We start from the raw sequence: 19,041 nt of genomic DNA on the forward strand, positions 1-19,041 counted from the left end.
CTGAGGGATGAGCACCCTCCAGAGCTGGCTTGGGGAATCTCCATCACCCCAGGTTTATTCCAGATGTGCATAATTTTAATGACCCCTCAGGCTCACCCAGACCAGCCTCACCCTTTGCAATCTCAGTGGCTTTGAGCATCTTTGGTGTCTGTGCTCCTGCCACCAGCATCCCAGAAAGGGAATTAATCAAGGGTGGGAACACAGCAGTGCTGTGAGTCCTGGGCCATCAATCCCCAGGCTGAAGGTGAAAAGAAACGTGATCCTGATTTTGGGAATCACAACGTGGGTCTGACATCTCTCTCTTTTCTAAATTTCCATGTTTTGTTTTAAAACACCATGGAGAAACCTGTCTGTCAAGCAGGATAAAGCCTTAAATACCAAGGGGAGTGAGGAGAGGGGGGATTTTAGATGCTTTCAGAGAGAATGAACTATCAGCAACAACATTCCAGCTGGGAATTACACAAAACCAGGAATTATGTTGGGATTTTTCAACATACCACGATGTTCCCATTCAGAACCCTCCCAGACTGCAGAGGTGACATTGTGTGTCAGGACCATGTGAGAGGGATGAGCAAGGCCCAGGGATCTCCTCTTGTGTCTCCTGTGCACAGGGGGAGCAGGCTGGGCTGGTTTTTGTTGTGGGACACAGAGATGTGTGCTTGAAGGGCTCCAAAGCACAAATCCTCTTCTCCCACCATCCCTGGGGTGTAGGACAGCAGGGAAACCCCAGGAGGAGCTGCCTGCCCACCTCCTGTGCTATCATCAGTCAGAATAAAGCTGATTAAATTCAGCATCTTCCTGGCCCAGGATGGGGCAGGTTTTAGGTTGCTCAGATTTCTTGTGTCTCTCACCCTCAATGTCCCTATCTAGATCGAGCTAGATTTTCTTCTCCAAGCCTTTATTTCCTGGAAAACCAACTAACAATGCACTCTTACTCATCCTCAATCCTTGGAGATGATCTTCCTTCCTGCCCAGGTGAGGGGGAGTTGGGAGAGCACAGCCTGAAATTTTGGGTGAGAGCCCAAGCCTCTGATATGCCAATCTTTTAGCAAAAATCAACTTCTTGAGTGGCAGTTTTGCCTGCCTTAACCACTTTTCTGCTCTATCTTTGGCCTAACATCCTCAGATGGTCTATTTAAAACAATTTCTTTGGTGAACTGGAGCATCTAAGAGATATGTGGGGGTTGACATGGTTATTTTTTTTCTCTTTTTGTATTTGAAAATGAATGCATTTTCATGAATAAAAGAAACAAAATTACTTGGTGCTTCCTGGAGATGCTTGAGAGGAAGATGAGAGAAGGAGAATCTCTGCAGACACTGATATTTCAAGATTAAGCCTAAGTGAGATAGGCTTTACCTTAAAGCAGTTTCCAGAGAAAAATCCAAATATAATCAGAATCCACCTCATATACCTTGACAAATTTCATTATCTGTAGCTGCTCAGAATGTTCCAAAGGCATCTTCCATCTCCATTCCTTGCTTCCTGTGTGCTGTCTTTCAAGTCACACAAATCCATCCCCTTTCCATCACATCCAGAGGAAGTGCAGGGGGTGAGGAGCAGCCAGGCTCAGCCCCAAACACCTGCAAAGATGAGGAGTGACACCAGGGTGTCACCTGGAGCAGCTCCTTCCCTCAGCTGTGGGGTTCTTGTCCCAAGAAAGAAAAATCACATCACATCCTCATGCAAGAGGGAAACTAAACTAGAAATGTTCCTCCTTGTTTAATGGAGGGCTCTGAACAATTCCTGTACCCGCTGGAGCTGCCTGGAAAGGGCGACCCAAGGTGCTAAGGGAGGTGTCTGGTTTGCAAACAAAACAACCTGCCCTGGGCTAGGTGATTCCCAGCTGCTCAGAGCGAGGGTGGGGAGGCTGGGATGGAGCACCCAGCTGCTCCATGCTGTGCTTGCAGCCCGTGGGTGCTGGCACACCGTCAGCATCACGGGACACAGAGCGTCCCCAGCCTGGTGGGTCTCAGCCCAGAGCCAAACCACTCATTTACTGCCTGCCTCTCCCCATCAGGAGGCAATCAGATGTTCTCCAGGCTGGAGATAAAGTTCCTGCCAGCTTGGTTTGACTCATCCTCTTGCTGAGAGTTCCCAGATGGAGGGGCTGGAGCTCAGGGGCAGCAGTGACTCTGGCTTGGTGACCTCTAGGCTGAGCTAGCTGGTGGCAGCTTGGGGAGCCTGTGGCATTCTGGATGCTGCTGTGCTCTTTGGAGAAGCTCATCCCGGTGAGCAGAGCAAGGCTGTGGGAAGAAATCCCCTCCTGGCACCTCAAGATGCTCAAGACTGTGTTCCTCTTCCCTTGCTCCTCTGCTCCCTGGGCTGCCCATTGCCAACATCCCTGGGCTGCCCATTGCCAACATCCCTGGGCACGTTGCACTTTGGCCAGCAGACAAAACCCCTGATTCCCCCAGCCCAGTGCAGTCAGCTGTTTTTTTGGGTCACAAGTTCAGCTGCAAGGCACACGACTGAGCAAACCACGCACTGACAGCAAAACAAGCCAGGCTGTGGGCTGTGGGCTCTGTGCCTTGGATTCTGTTTCATACATGCACACATTCTTCAGCTGTGCTTGGATTTCAAAGGATTTCAGCCTTTGCTGAAATCACATCAAAGTCAGCTTGTCCATGAGAGGCTTTAATTTTACCACTAAACCAAACCATGGTGCTTTCTGGTGCTGATAAATCTGCTCCTCACCTACAGGTTGTTGCTAAGGACTCTCCAAAAATCCCATCCACAGCGAGATCTTTCTACCTCCCCAGAGCATTAACAGCCCCATCATCCTCCACACCCTGTTCTGGTCATCCCTGTATTTGGTGGGTGTGGGGAATTCCATATACTCTGTACAGGTTGTGCTGCAGTCTCAGAGGAGAGGATATTGCAGATGTTAACATTTATGGAGTGCACTGTGGTGGTCAGGGATGAAGGAGGCTGAGCTCAGAGTGGAAATCGCCTCCCAGCTGAGCCCCTGATGAGGGTGGGGTGCAGAGGGGTGCACCAGAAGCTGCTTTGCTGGGGAGCACAGGGATCCCCAGGGGGAATGCAGGAATTGTTGGGGCAGTGTTACACTGGGGTGGCAGGTCTGGAAGTGCATGGAGGGGCACAGCCCAGAGCTTGGTGCTAGACACCTCTGGGCTGTGGAAAACATTTATCTTCCTGAAAAAACCTGGGAACTAAGCCCTCAGCTGCCAAATAATGGGCTCCCGACTCCCTGAACCGTCCCAAATACCAGCACAGAGGGAGGATGGAGGGCTGGAATAGCTGACCTTTAAAGTTCCCTTCCAACCCAGACTATTCCATGACTCAATGATTCTATGACCTTTTATCTTCCTTGCACACCCTTGTTGTAACCAGAGCCCCCCTCCCCGCAGGGCCACAGAACTCCATCCCTCTACTGAGAGCAGGATCCAGGAAAACTGGAGAGTGGCAGGAGGGAGCCTGGCAGGTGGGAGCATCCCTGGGGGCTGCAGAGTTTCCTGCTTTGCTGCAGGAATAAAAGTGAAGAGGGTCTCCTTGCACTGCATCCCATCCAACACCCCAATCCCATCCTGTCCCACCCCCCACATCCCACCTCATTCCATCCCATCCCAGCACCCATTCCACCCTGTCCCACCACACCTCTTACTCCATCCTGTTCCCACCCCAGCATCCCATTCCATCCCACACAATCCCATCCCCATCATCTCACCTTAATCCTCAGTCCCATCCATCTCACCCCATCTCATCCCACCCTATCCCACCCCATCTCAAACCCGCATCTCACCTTATCCCATTCCATCTCAAACCCACATCCCACCTTATCCCATCCCACGCTATCCCATCCCATCCCATCTCAAATCCACATCTCACCCCATCCCACCCCATCTCAAACCCACATCCCACCTTATCCTATCCCACCCCGTCTCAAACTCGCATCCCACCTTATCCCATCCCACCTTATCCCACCCCATCTCAAACCCACATCTCACCCCATCCCACCCCATCTCAAACCCGCATCCCACCCTGTTCCACCCCATTTCAAAACCACATCTCACCTTATCCCACCCCATCTCAAACCCGCATCCCACCCTGTTCCACCCCATCTCAAATCCGCATCCCACCTTATCCTATCCCACCCCATCTCAAAACCACATCCCACCCCATCCCACGCCATCCCACCCCACCACCCCATCTCAAACTCACATCCTACTCCATCCCACCCCACCCCACCATCCCATCCCGTCCCGTGCTCCCGGCGGTGCCGCCCCCCACCCGCTCCGCCCCGGGAGGCGGTGGCAGCCCCGGGCGGAGCGCGGTTCTCTCCCGGCTGCTCTCGGCTGCTCCGCCGGCCCCGCTCGGCCCCGCTCGGCCCCGGCCCCCGCCCCGGAGTGGCTGCGGCGGGGCCAAGCCGCGCCCCGCTCCCGTGCTATAAAAGCGCGGTGCGCCCCGCGCAGCAGGTACCGGCGGGGCCGCTCCGCTCCTCCAGCCTCCGCGGGTCCGGGAGGAGGAGGAGGAGGGAGGAAGGAGGGGGGGGCCGGGTCCTGCTTTCTCCCCCCCGCGCCTCCCCCGAACCCCGATGCCGCCGGCCTGAGCCCGCCGGGACGATGCTGCCGCTGCTGCCGCTGCTGCTGCTGGGCGCCCCGGGGCTGAGCCTGCCCTCGGGGGGACCCCCGGGGCTGAGCCTGCCCTCGGGGGGACCCCCGGAGCTGAGCCTGCCCTCGGGGGGACCCCCGGAGCCCGACTCCGCGCTGGTCACCCCCCTGCGCCTGGACCCCGACATCAACGGGCCGGCTTATTTCAGGGGGGGCCCTGCCGAGCCGCCCCGGGGCGGGCAGGCGGTGGTGATCCAGCTCTCGGCTTTCGGGGAGGATTTCTACCTCCACCTCTCGCCCGACGCCCGTTTCATCGCGCCCGCCTTCGCCGCGCACTACCTGGGGGCGGCCGCCCGCCCGCTGCCCGCTCTCCGCCACTGCTTCTATTCGGGGGATGTCAACGCCGACCGCGAGTCCTTCGCCGCCCTCAGCCTATGCGGGGGGCTCCGGGGGGCTTTCGGCTACCGGGGAGCCGAGTACCTGATCAGCCCGCTGGCGGGGGGGCCCGGGGGGCTCCATCGCCTGCAGCGCCGCAGCCCCGGCCGCCCCGTCGGGGCCGGAGCATCCCGGTGCGCCGTGGGCTCCGGGCTCACCCCCGGCGTGCTGCAGGCGCTCGACAAGTACCGGGGCCGTGCGGGGGGGAAAGGCGGTCGGGCCAAGCGCTTCGCCTCGGTCCCGCGGTACGTGGAGACCTTGGTGGTGGCCGACGAGTCGATGGTGAAGTTCCACGGGGATGACCTGCAGCACTACCTGCTCACCCTGATGGCCACGGCCGCCCGCCTCTACAAGCACCCCAGCATCCGTAACCCCATCCAGATCTCCGTGGTCAAGTTCCTGCTCATCGGGCAGGATGACAAGGGGCCCAAAGTCACCAGCAACGCTGCCCTCACCCTCCGCAACTTCTGCGCCTGGCAGAAGAAGTGGAACAAGGTCAGCGACAAGCACCCCGAGTACTGGGACACCGCCATCCTCTTCACCAAGCAGGTGGGTGCAGGGGGTGGCCCTCACACAGCCCTGCGCTGGGCTAAGGCGTTCTGCCTCCTGTGTGTATGATGGGGAGGCTGTGCCTGTGGCTGCTCCCTCTGTCCCAGGGAACCCCCACTCTCAGCTGCTGGGGTGGGGGATGCAGAGGCACGGAGCAAGTCGAACTGGGTCAGCCCTTGCTGTCCCCTGGGCAGGGTTTGGCTAGCAGCCTGGAAAAATCCCTGCCATGGGGTGGATGAGGCCGGGAGGTGCCCGAAGGCAGGTTGCCCCACGGGCAGAAACCTGCTGCTCCATCTCCTGCCTCCTGCAGGAGTTTGGCAGCGAGTGCCCTGCGGCTCTGGCGTGCGCCCTGCAATGAGAGGTCTGAGCCCAGAAGAGGAGGAGCGTGGTCCAGCTTCCCCTTCCCAGCTGGGAAGAGCTCACAGTGCCACCTGCCAAGAAAAAACCTCTCCCAGCTCCCTCTGGCTCATGTGTGAGGTCCTCCTGAGGAGCTGGACCTCTCCTCAGCACTGGCTGCGCTGCATGGACCCAGTTCAGGGCTGGAAGAGAAGCACCAGAGATGCAGCCAGCACTGCAGCCCTCGAGTGGGGGACAGGGGAGAGCCACTGCCACCACTGCCATGGGTTGGCCTCACCCCTGTGGTGGCAGAGAGGTTGGAGCTGCCTTTGGTGTGGCTCTGTGGTGATGTGGGGTGTGGGATGAGCTCTGCATCCTCCCACCCCCACAAACTGGGTGACACTCAAGCTCCCAGAGCCTCTGCCCATTGTTCCTCCTTCCCTGTAGTGCTGTCTCAGTGTGGACACCAGTCCAGTGCCTGCATCCCAAAATCACAGATGGGATGGGAGCAGGACAAGCCCAGCTTGAAGGAGACAGTCACGTCTTATGCTGGCTGCAGCAGGCTTTGGCAGCAAAGGCTCCTTGCATTTTCTCCTTCCACTCTCCCTGCCCAGATGTTTTTGGATTAGAGACAGGTGAGGAACTCCCCTCAGCGGCAGGGAGACCATTCCCAAAGTGTTTTTCCAGGTCAAGCACTTGTGGGTGGGAAGGATATAGCATCCATCTCAGTTCAGCTGTCCCTAGCCTTGGCTCAACAAGGGCTGAAATGGCCTGGAGCAGGAATGATGCTGTGCAGGACGTGTGAGATCTTGTCCTCTGTGCCTTCTTGTCCCTCCCACCCCGGGCCAGCTGTAAATGCTGTGGGAGCTCAGACAGGATGGAAGCCCAGGCTGTTGGAGCAGCTCAGAGAGGAGGACACTGCTGACACCTCTGGTGGAAACCCAGTGAGGTCACTGGAGCTGCACGTGGGACAGAGTCCGTCCCAGCAATTCAAAAGATGTGGATCACGTCTGGGCTGCATTTTTTACACATTGCTAAACCATCCATTCCTGAAATCCCAGAGCAAGCTCAACGCAAAGGCACACGGTCAGGGAGACATCTGCCTTCCTTGAATGCATCCATCTGTGGTCCCCTGACATCCTGAAGCTTATCTTCTTGCCAAAAAGCTGTTACATAAGCCCCCGACTTAAATTTCACCTCCAGGCTGCTTGATAGGCAGTTTTCAGTTGTGTTGATGAGCTGCTGACGAATGGAGCTCTCTTTCACTGCCTGGATTTGCTCCCTTCCAACATCGGCGAATGATGGATTTGCCTGTGGGAAGCTCAGTCCTGATCAGCTGCTGGGTGCAGATCCCCTTCCTACCTGAGCCACTGCTTGCTGGAAGGTCCTGCAGAGCATCCAGCCTTCAGCTGCCCTCCTGTCTGCTGGAAATATCCCTGCACACCATGGCACAGGGCTGCTCCATTCCTCCCACCCCTCCTGGACCTTGCTGTCACACTGGCAAATATTTGCTGCTCATCTTTGCTTTGCTGTCAAACCGAAGGGATGTTGCATGAAGGAACATCTGGCTGCAGCCTAGCACATGGCTGGTGCTGTGGGGGAATTTGGAAACTGCAGCTCAAGCCTCAGCTCTTTGGAGTCGCTCTGGATGCTCACAGGAAACCTCTGTGGCAGGGAGACTGCTCTTGACTCTGAGCAGGTGAATTAATGCACGAGCCACAAGGATCCCCCTAACTGACCTGAGGAACATCTTGAGGAGTTCACAAGGGATGACAAAAAGCCTTGGAAGGTCCCATGCAGGAAGGTCAGGAGAGTGCTGATGCCCTGAGCAGCCCCTGGGGACCAAGCATGCTCCCTGTGTCTGTGCCAGCAGCAGGGACAGTGCTGACAGTGAGCAAAGGCAGAGCCTGCTCCTTGCACAGTGCTTTCCCACCCTGAACCTCTTCCATTTCTCTCTGCTCCCCTCCTGAGCAGCCCCAACACCTGGCAAGGCTGGAGGAGGTGTTCAGGTGGGGGATCAGGGCTTCTCCTTAAAGCCCAGAGATGCTGCCTGGCATCCCCAGGCTGTCCTGCAGTGAGGAGTGAGGGAAACCCCCCTGAAGAGCTGCTGGCTGTGTGTCCCAGCGAGGTTCAGAGCGAGAAGTGGGTCAGTGTGTCAGTGCAGGTGTTGGGCTGGGAGCCAGAGCTCGCTGTGCTGGCGAGGAAAGAACTCTTCAAAGAGCAGTGAGCGGGGAGCTGGAGCTGTGACATTCCTCCCATGCCCCATGCTCAACCCCAAACCCCCTGTGCTGGTCAGAGCACAGGCAGGGGGTCCTGGGCCAGCTGCAGCCCTGGCCTGGCTCAGTGTGGTGGTGGCACTGGGTCTGGGGGCTCTTTTGGAACTGGGACTCTGCACCTGGGCTCGCCAGCACCATTAATCCACCTGTGCCCATCACTGTGGTGGCATTGCCAATACAATGTGGGGTTGCCACCCCTTCTTCCTGCTGACACTGATGTGTGGTGGGATCAGGGATGCAGCAAATTCAGTGAGGAAAATTGCAGAGCAAAGCTCTGAACCAGTTGTACGATGGGGTTTTCCACCCCCTGTGCAGACCCAGACGTTTCTTCACGTCACCCCTCTGGAGATCCCGGTCTTGCCTCCACACTCTGTAGCCCCAGGTCTCCTGTTAAAGCCATCTCAGGCCTGGCTGGGGCTCTCTGAAGTCATCAGGACTGTTTTTTACCCACGGCTGAACCTGCCTGCGCGGGAATGCCTTCAGCTTGGAAACCTTGCTGGAAATATTGGCAGAGCAGCTCCTGCAGGATTTTGAGCAACCCAGGCGCTTTGGCTGGGCGAGTGCTGAGCATGAATCACACTTATTTATAGCATGGGAGCGCCCAGCGAATCCCTTACTTTTCTTTTCATGTGGAAAACAGCTCTGTGCCCACTGCATGGCCTCCCCAGGCTGCACCAGGGGAGGGGAGGATGCTCCAGACCTCCCAAACCAAAACCACAGCCCAGCAGGGGAAGGGAGCACCTGGGACAAGGTTACTGCCAGGCTGCAGCATCAGTGTGTGTTAAGTGGACTTTTTGTTAGCACAAGCACCTGAGGAAGGTCAGATATGCCTACAATGAGACCCTTCCCAGCCTCTCTCCTGGCAACATCTATGTAGGATCTGGCTGTCCTCAGTTTGGGGGTGGCTCCTCCTTTGATCAGCTGGGCTTGGTCGCTCTTTGAAGGATGGCTGCAGAGTGTCTTAGAGAAGCAAGAGCACTTTGTTTAGCCTTGGAGACCTCTGACCTGGTCCAGAGCTTTCTTGTTCCTTGGAAGAAGCTGAGAAATGAGATTGAGAAGTGTCTCAGCCCTGAGTCCAAGGCCAGATGTGTTCCCATGCACCCACCTGGGTCTAGTCCTTGAGCTCGCACTTAGGACAAAGAGAGCCAGACCAGCTCCTCTGTGACAAAACCAGCTCCACCCTGGCCAGAGGAGCTGTTTGGGTAGGAAAAGCTGTTGCTGAAGGCAGGGCAGGATGCTGCACACATCCCTGGTGCCAGGGTTAAGTGCAAACACACCGTTCAGCCTGGGCTGGCTCAGGGTTGAGGTTTCCTGCCTCTGTGTCCTGGTGTGGTTCCCATCAGTGGCTCCCCGTGGGGCGGCAGGGATGAGGTGGGGAAGGGAAACCACAACTCCTGTGCTGTCCCTTGGACTAATCCCTTCCCTCTGTGACTGGCAGGACCTGTGTGGTGCCACCACCTGTGACACGCTGGGGATGGCAGACGTGGGCACCATGTGTGACCCCAAGCGCAGCTGCTCCGTCATCGAGGACGATGGGCTGCCCTCGGCTTTCACCACCGCCCACGAGCTGGGTAAGGCTCCCAGCTCCCCTTCCTCTCAGGAGCTGTTCCAGGGGCTGGCAAGGCTCAGAATGGTCCTGGTTTCAGCCTCTGGGAGATGGGACAATATCTGGAGATAGGGAAACTCTGCCTTGGGTACAAGAGTCCCCCCGAGCCAGGAGGGAAGGGGCTGCTGAGGAAGCAAAAGGCTTTGCTCTCATGGCTGCTACCACAGCTGGGTTTCCAGGATTCAGGAGTCCTGAAATAGCAGGCAGAGGGCACACCTACCTCTGGGAGGGAGGAGATAGTGGGACAGGTGCTGAAGTTACCTGTGACCTTCTCTTCACAATTTCCCTTGCCCTTCCTTTTCCATGTGCATGAGGCATCTGGGAGAGAGCTGGAATGTTTGCTGGCTCTTCTGGGCTGTCCACAGCTGCCATCCTTGCAAGGCTCTGCCCCACTCCATGTCTGAGTCTCCCCTGAAGGAATCTGGGGGTGGGTTCCTGCTCATGTGCTGTGCTGTGTTATTCATGCTGCCTCCCTTATCCCACCCCCAGGCCATGTGTTCAACATGCCCCACGACAATGTGAAGGCCTGTGAGGAGGTCTTTGGCCGGCTGAAGACCAACCACATGATGTCCCCCACCCTCATCCAGATCGACCGTGCCAACCCCTGGTCAGCCTGCAGTGCTGCCATCATCACTGACTTCCTGGACAGTGGCCATGGTGAGCCCTGCTGTGCCCCCCACCCCATGCCTGTGTCCCCATCCCCTAGAGCAGGGTCTGTCCCTGCAGGTGTCTACTGAGAAAAGATGGTTGGCTGTAGAGCTCTTCCTCTCCTGGCTCTGTAAACAAATTTAGAAGGAAATGGGAGGTTGGAAAGGAAGGAAATTTAGAAGGAAATGGGAGCATTTCTGTAGTGTCCAGACCTCCTGGGTGTCCCCAGCAGGGACATCTACACTCAGGCTGCTGACACAGCTCCAAGGCATCACCAGGAGATGGAATCACCTGAGTCTGGTACACAGACAAGATGGAGGGCATCCCTGGGATACTTTTGGCCCAATCTCTCCCTCATCTCCCTGGGGTGATGCTTTCCCTCCCCACTCTGGTCCACACAACCCCCAGGACCTGCTAGACCCCCTCTCCTCCCTCCTGCAGGGGACTGTTTGCTGGACCAGCCTGCCAAGCCCATCCCTCTGCCCGAAGACCTGCCGGGGACGAGCTACAGCCTGAACCAGCAGTGCGAGCTGGCCTTCGGGGTGGGCTCCAAGCCCTGCCCCTACATGCAGTACTGTGCCAAGCTGTGGTGCACGGGCAAGGCCCGGGGGCAGATCGTGTGCCAGACCCGGCACTTCCCCTGGGCCGACGGCACCGCCTGCGGCGACGGGCGCTTCTGCCTCAAGGGCGCCTGCGTGGAGAGGCACAACGTCAGCAAGTACAGGGTGAGTGCTGGGGGCTCTAACAACACTCCACAGAGTCAGTCTGGGTACAGGGTGAGTGCTGGGAGCTCTAACAACACTCTATGGAGTCACTCTGGGTGCAGGGTGAGTGCTGGGAGCCCAAAATACCCCACAGAGTCACTGAGTACAGGGTGAGTGCTGGGAGCTCTAAAAACATCCCACAGAGTCATTCTGGGTACAGGGTGAGTGCTGGGAGCCCCAAAAACAGTCCATGGAGTCACTCTGGGTGCAGCACGAGTGCTGGGAGCCCAAAAACACCCCACAGAGTCACTCAGTGATTACAGGGTGAGTGCTGTGAGCCCCAAAACACTCCATAGAGTCACCCTGGGTGCAGGGTGAGTTCCTGTGCTGGAAGCCCCAAAACCACTCCACATGGTCACTCAGTGAGTACAGGGTGAATACCTGTTCTGGGAGCCCCAGAAACCCCCCACAGGGTCACTCAGTGAGTACAGGGTGATTCTCTGTGCTGAGAACCCCAAAACCACCCCACAGGGTCACTCTGAGCAGGTGCTGGCAGAGATATCCCCGATCTCCTGATGGTGGATCCCAGCATGGGGACACTGATGTGGAAAGAGCAGGAGATCCCTTGGGTATCAATTATTTCTCAAGGGGTGAGGCTGTTGCTCTGCTCTGGGCAAGTTTCACAGAATTTGCAGTGTTGGAAGAGACCCATGAGGGTCACTGAGTCCAACTGCTGGCCCTGCTCAGCACCATCCCCAAGAGTCACACCCCATATCTGAGAGTATTGTCCAAATGCTTCTTGAGCTCTGTCAGGCTTGGGGCTGTGATCCCTGCCCAGTCACCCTCTGAGGGAAGAACCTTTTCCTGATACACAACCTAATCCTCCCCCAACACAACTACAGACCACTCCTGTGGGTCCTGTCACTGGTCACCACAGAGAAGAGATCAGGGACACCCCTGGGATTCCCCTCCCAGGGAGGGTTTGTGGAGGTTTTGATTCTGTGGGGATCTCAGGGAGTGGAGAGGATGGGTCAGGGATGATTTGTGTATCCTGTCCCTGCAGGTGGACGGTGGCTGGGCCAAGTGGGCCCCGTACGGGCCGTGCTCGCGGAGCTGTGGCGGCGGGGTGCAGCTGGCCAGGCGCGAGTGCACCAACCCCGTGCCGGCCAACGGGGGCTCCTACTGCGAGGGCATCCGCGTCAAGTACCGCTCCTGCAACCTGGAGCCCTGCGCTGCCTCAGGTGAGGGCTGGGGCTCGCCTCGGGCTGCAGCACCCCCAGAGAAACAAAGCTGGAGCTCCAACATCCCTGTTGTTTTCAGTGCCAGGGAAGAGCTTCCGTGAGGAGCAGTGTGAGGCTTTCAATGGCTACAGTCACAGCACGAACCGCCTCACCGCCTCCGTCTCCTGGGTTCCCAAATACTCCGGTGTCTCGCCTCGGGATAAGTGCAAGCTCATCTGCCGGGCCAATGGCACCGGCTACTTCTATGTACTGGCACCCAAGGTAGGTGAGAGACCCCCAGGGTCAGTGCCTGCACTGTGGGATGGTTCCAGTCCACCTCTAAATTAGATGTTCCTTGTCTGGTGGGTGGATGGTGCCATGAGGTGGTAGAGGAGGGGAGTCCACCAGTCTGGTATGAATCAGCTTGGGGGGGGTCTTCCTCTGGAAGATGTCATTTTTAATTTTTGTAAAGGTGCCTCTGGCTTATTCCTGTGGTCCTGGGATAGAGGATGATAGTTTGGGTACTGGGGAAGCAATGGGCAGGACAGGGCAGACATCCAGATGTGGGACTGAGCAGGATGGTGTTAGCAGTGTCCCCTGTGTCCCTGTTCCTGCAAGGGAAAGGGCAGGAAGTTCTGTGGATGGGAGCAGAAAAGGGATCTCTTTTGGGGTCTCTTCTCAGAGATCCCAAAATCCTGCCTGCAGAGCACAACACGAGCAAAGAGCCACATGGTGCCTGCTGGCATCTCCTCAGCACCTGTCGGATGGATTGGGGTGGGATGGACACAGCTGGGAGGCCTCGGGAGGTGTGAGAGGGAAATGCAGCAGCTTGTTTTGCTTACCTGGTTTAGGTTGTGGATGGCACCCCTTGCTCCCCGGACTCCACTTCAGTCTGTGTCCAGGGCAAATGCATCAAGGCAGGCTGTGATGGGAAGTTGGGCTCCAAGAAGAAGTTTGACAAATGCAGCGTCTGCGGAGGAGACAACAAGAGCTGCAAGAAGGTCTCAGGCTTGTTCACCAAACCCATGTGAGTGTTTGGTTACCATGAATGCTTCCCCACTCCCAGCTCTGTGTTTGTGGTGGGGGATGCAGGAAGGTTGTGGAGATGGTGATGGGATAAATCCATCCTGAGCAAAATCTGCTGGTGCTTGTGTACATCACAGCACAGACACCTGGGCTGGCTCTGAAGGAGAAGCAGGACACATTTAATGTTCTGTTGACTTCTGCTGGTGGAGTGCTGTTGAGCCAGAGGGGCTGAAGCATCTTCCTGTAGCTGGGTGACATCAGTCTAGACAAAACCCAATGCAGCGAGGAGATTCAAAATGATCTTCACAGGAAGAAGACAAATGTAGGGGTGGGAGGATCTTGGGGCTGAAGTGATGCACAATGTCTGATGCCCTGCCCTGCCCGCTCTTCTCTTTCAGGCACGGCTACAACTTCGTGGTGGTGATCCCTGCAGGCGCCTCCAACATTGACATCCGCCAGCGGGGCTACAAGGGACTCATCAGCGACGACAACTACCTGGCGCTGAAGAACGCGCAGGGCAAGTACCTGCTGAACGGCCACTTCATCGTCTCGGCCGTCGAGAGGGACCTGATGGTGAAGGGCAGCGTCCTGCGCTACAGCGGCACCGGCACCGCCGTCGAGAGCCTCCAGGCCTTCAAGCCCATCCAGGAACCCCTGACTCTGGAGGTGCTCTCCGTGGGGAAGATGACCCCTCCTCGCGTGCGCTACTCCTTCTACCTCCCCAAGGAGAGCAAGGAGGACAAATCCTCCTACAAGAAGGAGGGCAAGACCCCGCCGGACCTCAACAACAGCGTGCTCAGCCTGTCCAACCGCTTGGACGGCGGGAGGCCGAGCTACAAGCGGCCCTCGTACAAGTGGGCGGTGGGCGGTTGGGAGGCGTGCTCCGTCACCTGCGGCGATGGCTTGCAGAAGCGCTCGGTGGCTTGCCGCGACTCCTACGGCCAGCCGGCCGCCGAGTGCGACGCGGCGCAGCGCCCCGCCGACGTGCGGCTCTGCGGGGAGCCCTGCCCGGCCTGGGAAGCTGGACCCTGGTCTCCCTGCTCCAAGAGCTGTGGTCGGGGTTTCAAGAGGCGGGCGTTGAAGTGTTTGGTCCCCAGCGGGCGCCTGCTGCCGCGGGAGAGTTGCAATTTTCGGAGGAAGCCGCAGGAGCTGGATTTCTGCACCTTGAGGCCGTGCTGAGCAGGTCAAAGGGCGTGGTGTTCCGATGGCTGAGTGCAGCCAGAGGTTGGGAGTGGGGGAGATGTCCATAGCACATAGCAAAAGGGGGAAAAATAAGGAAAAAATGGGGAAAAAAAAAAAGGGACTTGGGTGTGGGGATGACCCCACGCACCTGGGAGAGAGGGCTTTTACCAACCAGGTCGCTTGGAGACAGGAATGAAACATCTACCTCGAAGCCACTGAACGACACGGAAACCACCGGTGGAGGCTGGGAGCTGGGGGGACAGATGGAAACCAGGAGCATCATCCCTGCCTGTGATGGATCCGTGGTACAGGCTGGGAGATGCCCCTAAATTGCACAGATGAAGCCTCCCCCCACCTTCCCAGGACCAACCCTACCTCCCTTCTCCCTGGACTCCCCCAACACTCATGCTAAACGGGACCAAAAGGATTTACCAATGCAACGACCACCGGTGCGACGAGGCGCTGGGACTGATGCCTCCAGAGCTTGCTGGTGGGGACTTTGTTGTCCCCTGGGCCAGGCTGGAAGGTGGTGGCTTTATTTTCATTCTCTCCTCATGTTTATGACCTGACCAGTGTAAATTTTATGGTGCTTAACTCTGTATTTTTTTAACCTCCTTCCTCCCCTCCTGACAGATGGAAACCTTGCATAGCAGGGCTGGTGTTATTCCCAGGGGATCTCACCAGCCTGAGGTTTCCTATGGTGCTTTGGGATGGGGCTGTGTGAACATCCAGATGCTCCTTCACACCCTGCTCCACCTGAAACTTTTCAGGGCTGGAAGGGATCACAGTGGACCTGAGGTTTGAGCTGGAATTCCAAAGCAGCTGTGCTGTAGTTCCACTGCCCCCCCAGCCACTGAGACTTTGCTTTGCTCTGGAAATGGTGCTCAATGGGACCAGCATGTCATGCCCAGACATCCATCCCACAGCTTCCAGCCTTTAACCAGGCTGGGGTGTTTTTCCTCTTTAACCAGGTTGGGGTATTTTCCTGTAAAGCCTCCCTGAGACATCCTGAGCTCTCTCAGAGCTGGGGTGACTTCCCTTTGAGCTGAGGGAGATTCATTTGGGTCTTTGGCTTTCCTGAGGAAAAAGGTGCTCAGAGGGGTTCAGGCATGCAGGGAAAGAGGGAATGTCAAACCTCTTGCTGCTGCAAAGCATCTACAACCAGTTTCCCCTCCAGTTAATCTGGGGTTGTTCTGTACCTCTGGGGTCATTCTGTACCTCTCATGGTTTTGTAGCATTGTGCCTGTTGTGGTCAGAGGCTGTTTTACCTCTCCCAAACCCCATTTATTGTTTAGGTGTCCTGTTCAGATCAAATCATCAGGCACCACTGAATTTTTTGCTTTGTCACTGATGAAGGTGCCTCTTAATCAACGAGCTGTGACTGTGAGCAAGCCAAAGCTTCTGGGTCAAGCTGTGCAGTCACTGGGACCAGCAGAAAGGTCTTTTAGGGATGAGACACGGATTTTGGATAGGCAGAAGATGCCATCCCAGCAAGCTGGTGGCTTGTTCAGTCCCTTGGAGGTACAACATGGAAACTCCTTTGTCCCTTGGGTGGCTCCAGAAGGTCTCCAGCTGTGGGCAAGGTGAGAATGACAAGAAATGGCACAGGTGGCATGAGAGTTCCCTCCTTAGGTCTTTCCAGCAGCTCACAAACTCCTTGTGACAATGTTTGTGGGCTCCTCCTCCCTGGGGATCCTCCTAGAGGATCGATCTAATGCCTCTTTCAACACTACCCTCTCCACAGAGCCAGGAGCAGATGTTGTGGTTGCTCTGCACAGCAGGGAACAGGAGTTAATGTTCTTAGGAAATCCCTTCCAGGTCTCCATTCCCATGAACATACATACCACCCATTTTCCGAGGGTTTTCCTGCATATCTGAGCCCACTGCGCTTTCCTCTGGGGACAGAGCTCTGAGGAGCTGCCCTTTAGTTTTCTTGCCATCCCACAGCTGGTTTCTAAGCCACCAAGAAATTGTCAGCCTCACTGCTGAGGAGGGGAGGGATTCCTCGTGTGTGGTTCTTTTGCTGAGGGTGCAGCAGAAGGACGGAGATGCCGAAGGTACTGGCTGCTTTGTGTATACCATGTATACTGAACATCGATCTCTGCTGTTTGTGCATCAATAGCAAACCTTAAATAAATCTGTATTTAAAGTTACACCTGCTTCCCTGGGGGACACCTCCTGCACAATTTGTTTTTGTTTTGTTGGTGGCTGCAGGGCATCCCTTGTCTTGTGATCCTGACCCCTTTATGGTTGAGCTCGTTAACTAAAGAACACAACTGATGCCTTTTTTGGCAACCTAAAAACAGAGGCTGGACAAAATTAAGGGAACAAAAAGCAGTTCTATTTATTGAATTATTCAGGGCCAGGAGGGCAAGCACACAGGTGCTGTGACTCTGGGGCTGGGTGGGGTGCAGGAGGCAGCAGCTCTGAGTGATGCCTTCTTGGGCTACCTAAAAATCAAGGGAATAAAAAGTAGTTCTGCTTGTTCTGAAGGGCAGACAAAGCTCCAGGGTCTACACCCAAAATGGACAATGGGTCACAGGTTTGCACACTTTGATAAGTTTGGGCCATTTGCACATTGGGGGTTCATCTTCCAATTCCAGCTCCAGCTAATGAAGTCATTGACCCCAGGTTTGCTCCCCCAGCTCACTTTTGTTTCCATCTCTCAGGCCTGAGGCAGTGAGGTGTCCTTGATTGCCAGGCCTGGAGAGGAATTGTTGTGTGTGCCCAAAATGGGAGAGCAGCAGTGACACTGGATATGGAGTTTAGAGTTCTACACTAAAGAACTGCAGGGTTACAAATGGATGGAAAATAGAAAAGCTAAAATCCTAAGGCATCAAAACCACCACCTTTAAAAGCCCAACAGGTTTATTCTGATTTGGTTCTGCTACAGGATTGGTTGTAGGTAGAAAAGAAACCCACCCTGAAGGAGCCCAGTGGTGAATCAGCCCCTGTGAGCCCCAAGGGGATGCTCAGGGAAGGAGGCTGGCTTGCCTTAGACTGGAATCAGGATGTTCTATTGTCAGGCTGACAGGAATATAGAGCTAAAAGGATTGATGTAAACTGGAACAGCACTCTCACATCCTGGAACAGCCCTGTCTGTGTGTTCCTCCCAAATTTCTCAGCACACCCTCCCTGAGTCAGAGCCCTCTTTCTTCCCGGTTGCACCGGGGCCAATGGTGAGATAAAGCCCTTCCTTTTCCTGGGATGTGTCAGCTCAGGGATGCCTGATGTCACCCCCTCCAGCTCCCAGCAGGTTGCCTGGGATTTTATTTTCCCCCAGCAAATGCAATTTATTGCCCCATTATGTTGTAATGATTTGGCAAATTGCATGTGTTTTATTGAGGGGAAAAGCTCAGTTTGCTTTTCATCATCACAGAATCCCAGAATGGTTTGTGTTGGAAGGGGCTGTGAAGATCATCTCATTCCATCCCATTCTGCCACAAACAGGACCCCTTCCACTATCCCAGATTGCTCCAAGCCCTGTCCAACCTGGCCTTGGACACTTCCAGGGATGGGGCAGCCTCAGCTGCTCTGTGCCAAGGAAGAATTTCCCCCTAATGTTTAATCATAAATAAACAGACACAGCTGAGACCCTTCCCCCTCAGCAGCTCCTATAGAGCTCACAACAAAGTTCCCTTTCACCCCAAATATATCCCACACTGCAAAGGCACCAGCTGCAAATGGCTTTATTTGAGAATAAAGGGAAGGAGATTTCCACCCATTATAGCCATAACTTTCACCTCAAGTACCTGTTCAGGAGCAGAAATTAATTTGAAACCATCACCTTGCTCCTCCAGGTGTCAGCCCCACACTTTAACCAGATGTCCTTAAAGAGTACACAGATTTATTTACCTGGTGAGGAGGAAATAAACCCAGCATCAAGGCCAGAAACACCCAGTGGGAGGGGAGGGGTGACACAGGTGCTGTGCTGTGTCTGTATCAAACCTCGAGCCACAGGAACAGCTCCTGGTGCAGGAGGGATGATGTGGAGCACCAGATTCTCTGAGAAGAATTGGGGGCTTTTCTCCTGAAAAAGCATCATGAGATGCTGCATTTGATGCTTTTCTGGGTTCCTCATTTTCCAGCACTAAAAGGTTTTATTGTTTCTTCCCTTTGCTACGAATTTGTCATATTTGGATTCCCCAGTACCTCATAAAAGACTGAACTGGCTGCTTTTCCCTTCAGGGGACACTGATGAGCCTTTACCTGCAGGGGAGTGAAGGTCAGGACGATCTGATGGGGCAATAGGCATGAGACTCATCCCCTCAGGCCAAGGAATCATGTCCAGGAATCCCCATTTTGGTCCAAATGCATCCCTGGCTGAGCTGGAGAGCTGAGGATGGCTTGGGCAGAGCACACCAAATGTCTTTAGGAAGCTAAAACTCAATCCTGCCTCTGGGACTGCCTGCAAATCTGCTTGTTTACATTTGTGCTGTGCTGAAACCCAAGAAGCTTAATTTATTTTTTAAAAAAGGGATTACCTGGAG

General features: G+C 55.6%; 1 protein-coding gene across 1 annotated transcript; it reads left to right on the forward strand.

The window, feature by feature from the left end:
* The first annotated feature begins 4,450 nt into the window (after window positions 1–4,450).
* ADAMTS15 (ADAM metallopeptidase with thrombospondin type 1 motif 15) lies at window positions 4,451–14,656 on the forward strand. The gene is made up of 8 exons (XM_033081827.1): window positions 4,451–5,553; window positions 9,604–9,736; window positions 10,261–10,428; window positions 10,861–11,144; window positions 12,187–12,364; window positions 12,444–12,625; window positions 13,195–13,370; window positions 13,768–14,656. Exons 1-8 carry the CDS (start codon window positions 4,582–4,584, stop codon window positions 14,546–14,548), a joined length of 2,874 nt encoding a protein of 957 aa, XP_032937718.1. The 5' UTR covers window positions 4,451–4,581; the 3' UTR covers window positions 14,549–14,656.
* Window positions 14,657–19,041: the final 4,385 nt, after the last annotated feature.

Source organism: Catharus ustulatus, chromosome 28, assembly GCF_009819885.2.
Source record: "Catharus ustulatus isolate bCatUst1 chromosome 28, bCatUst1.pri.v2, whole genome shotgun sequence".
In the NCBI taxonomy this organism is placed as follows: Eukaryota; Metazoa; Chordata; class Aves; order Passeriformes; family Turdidae; genus Catharus; species Catharus ustulatus.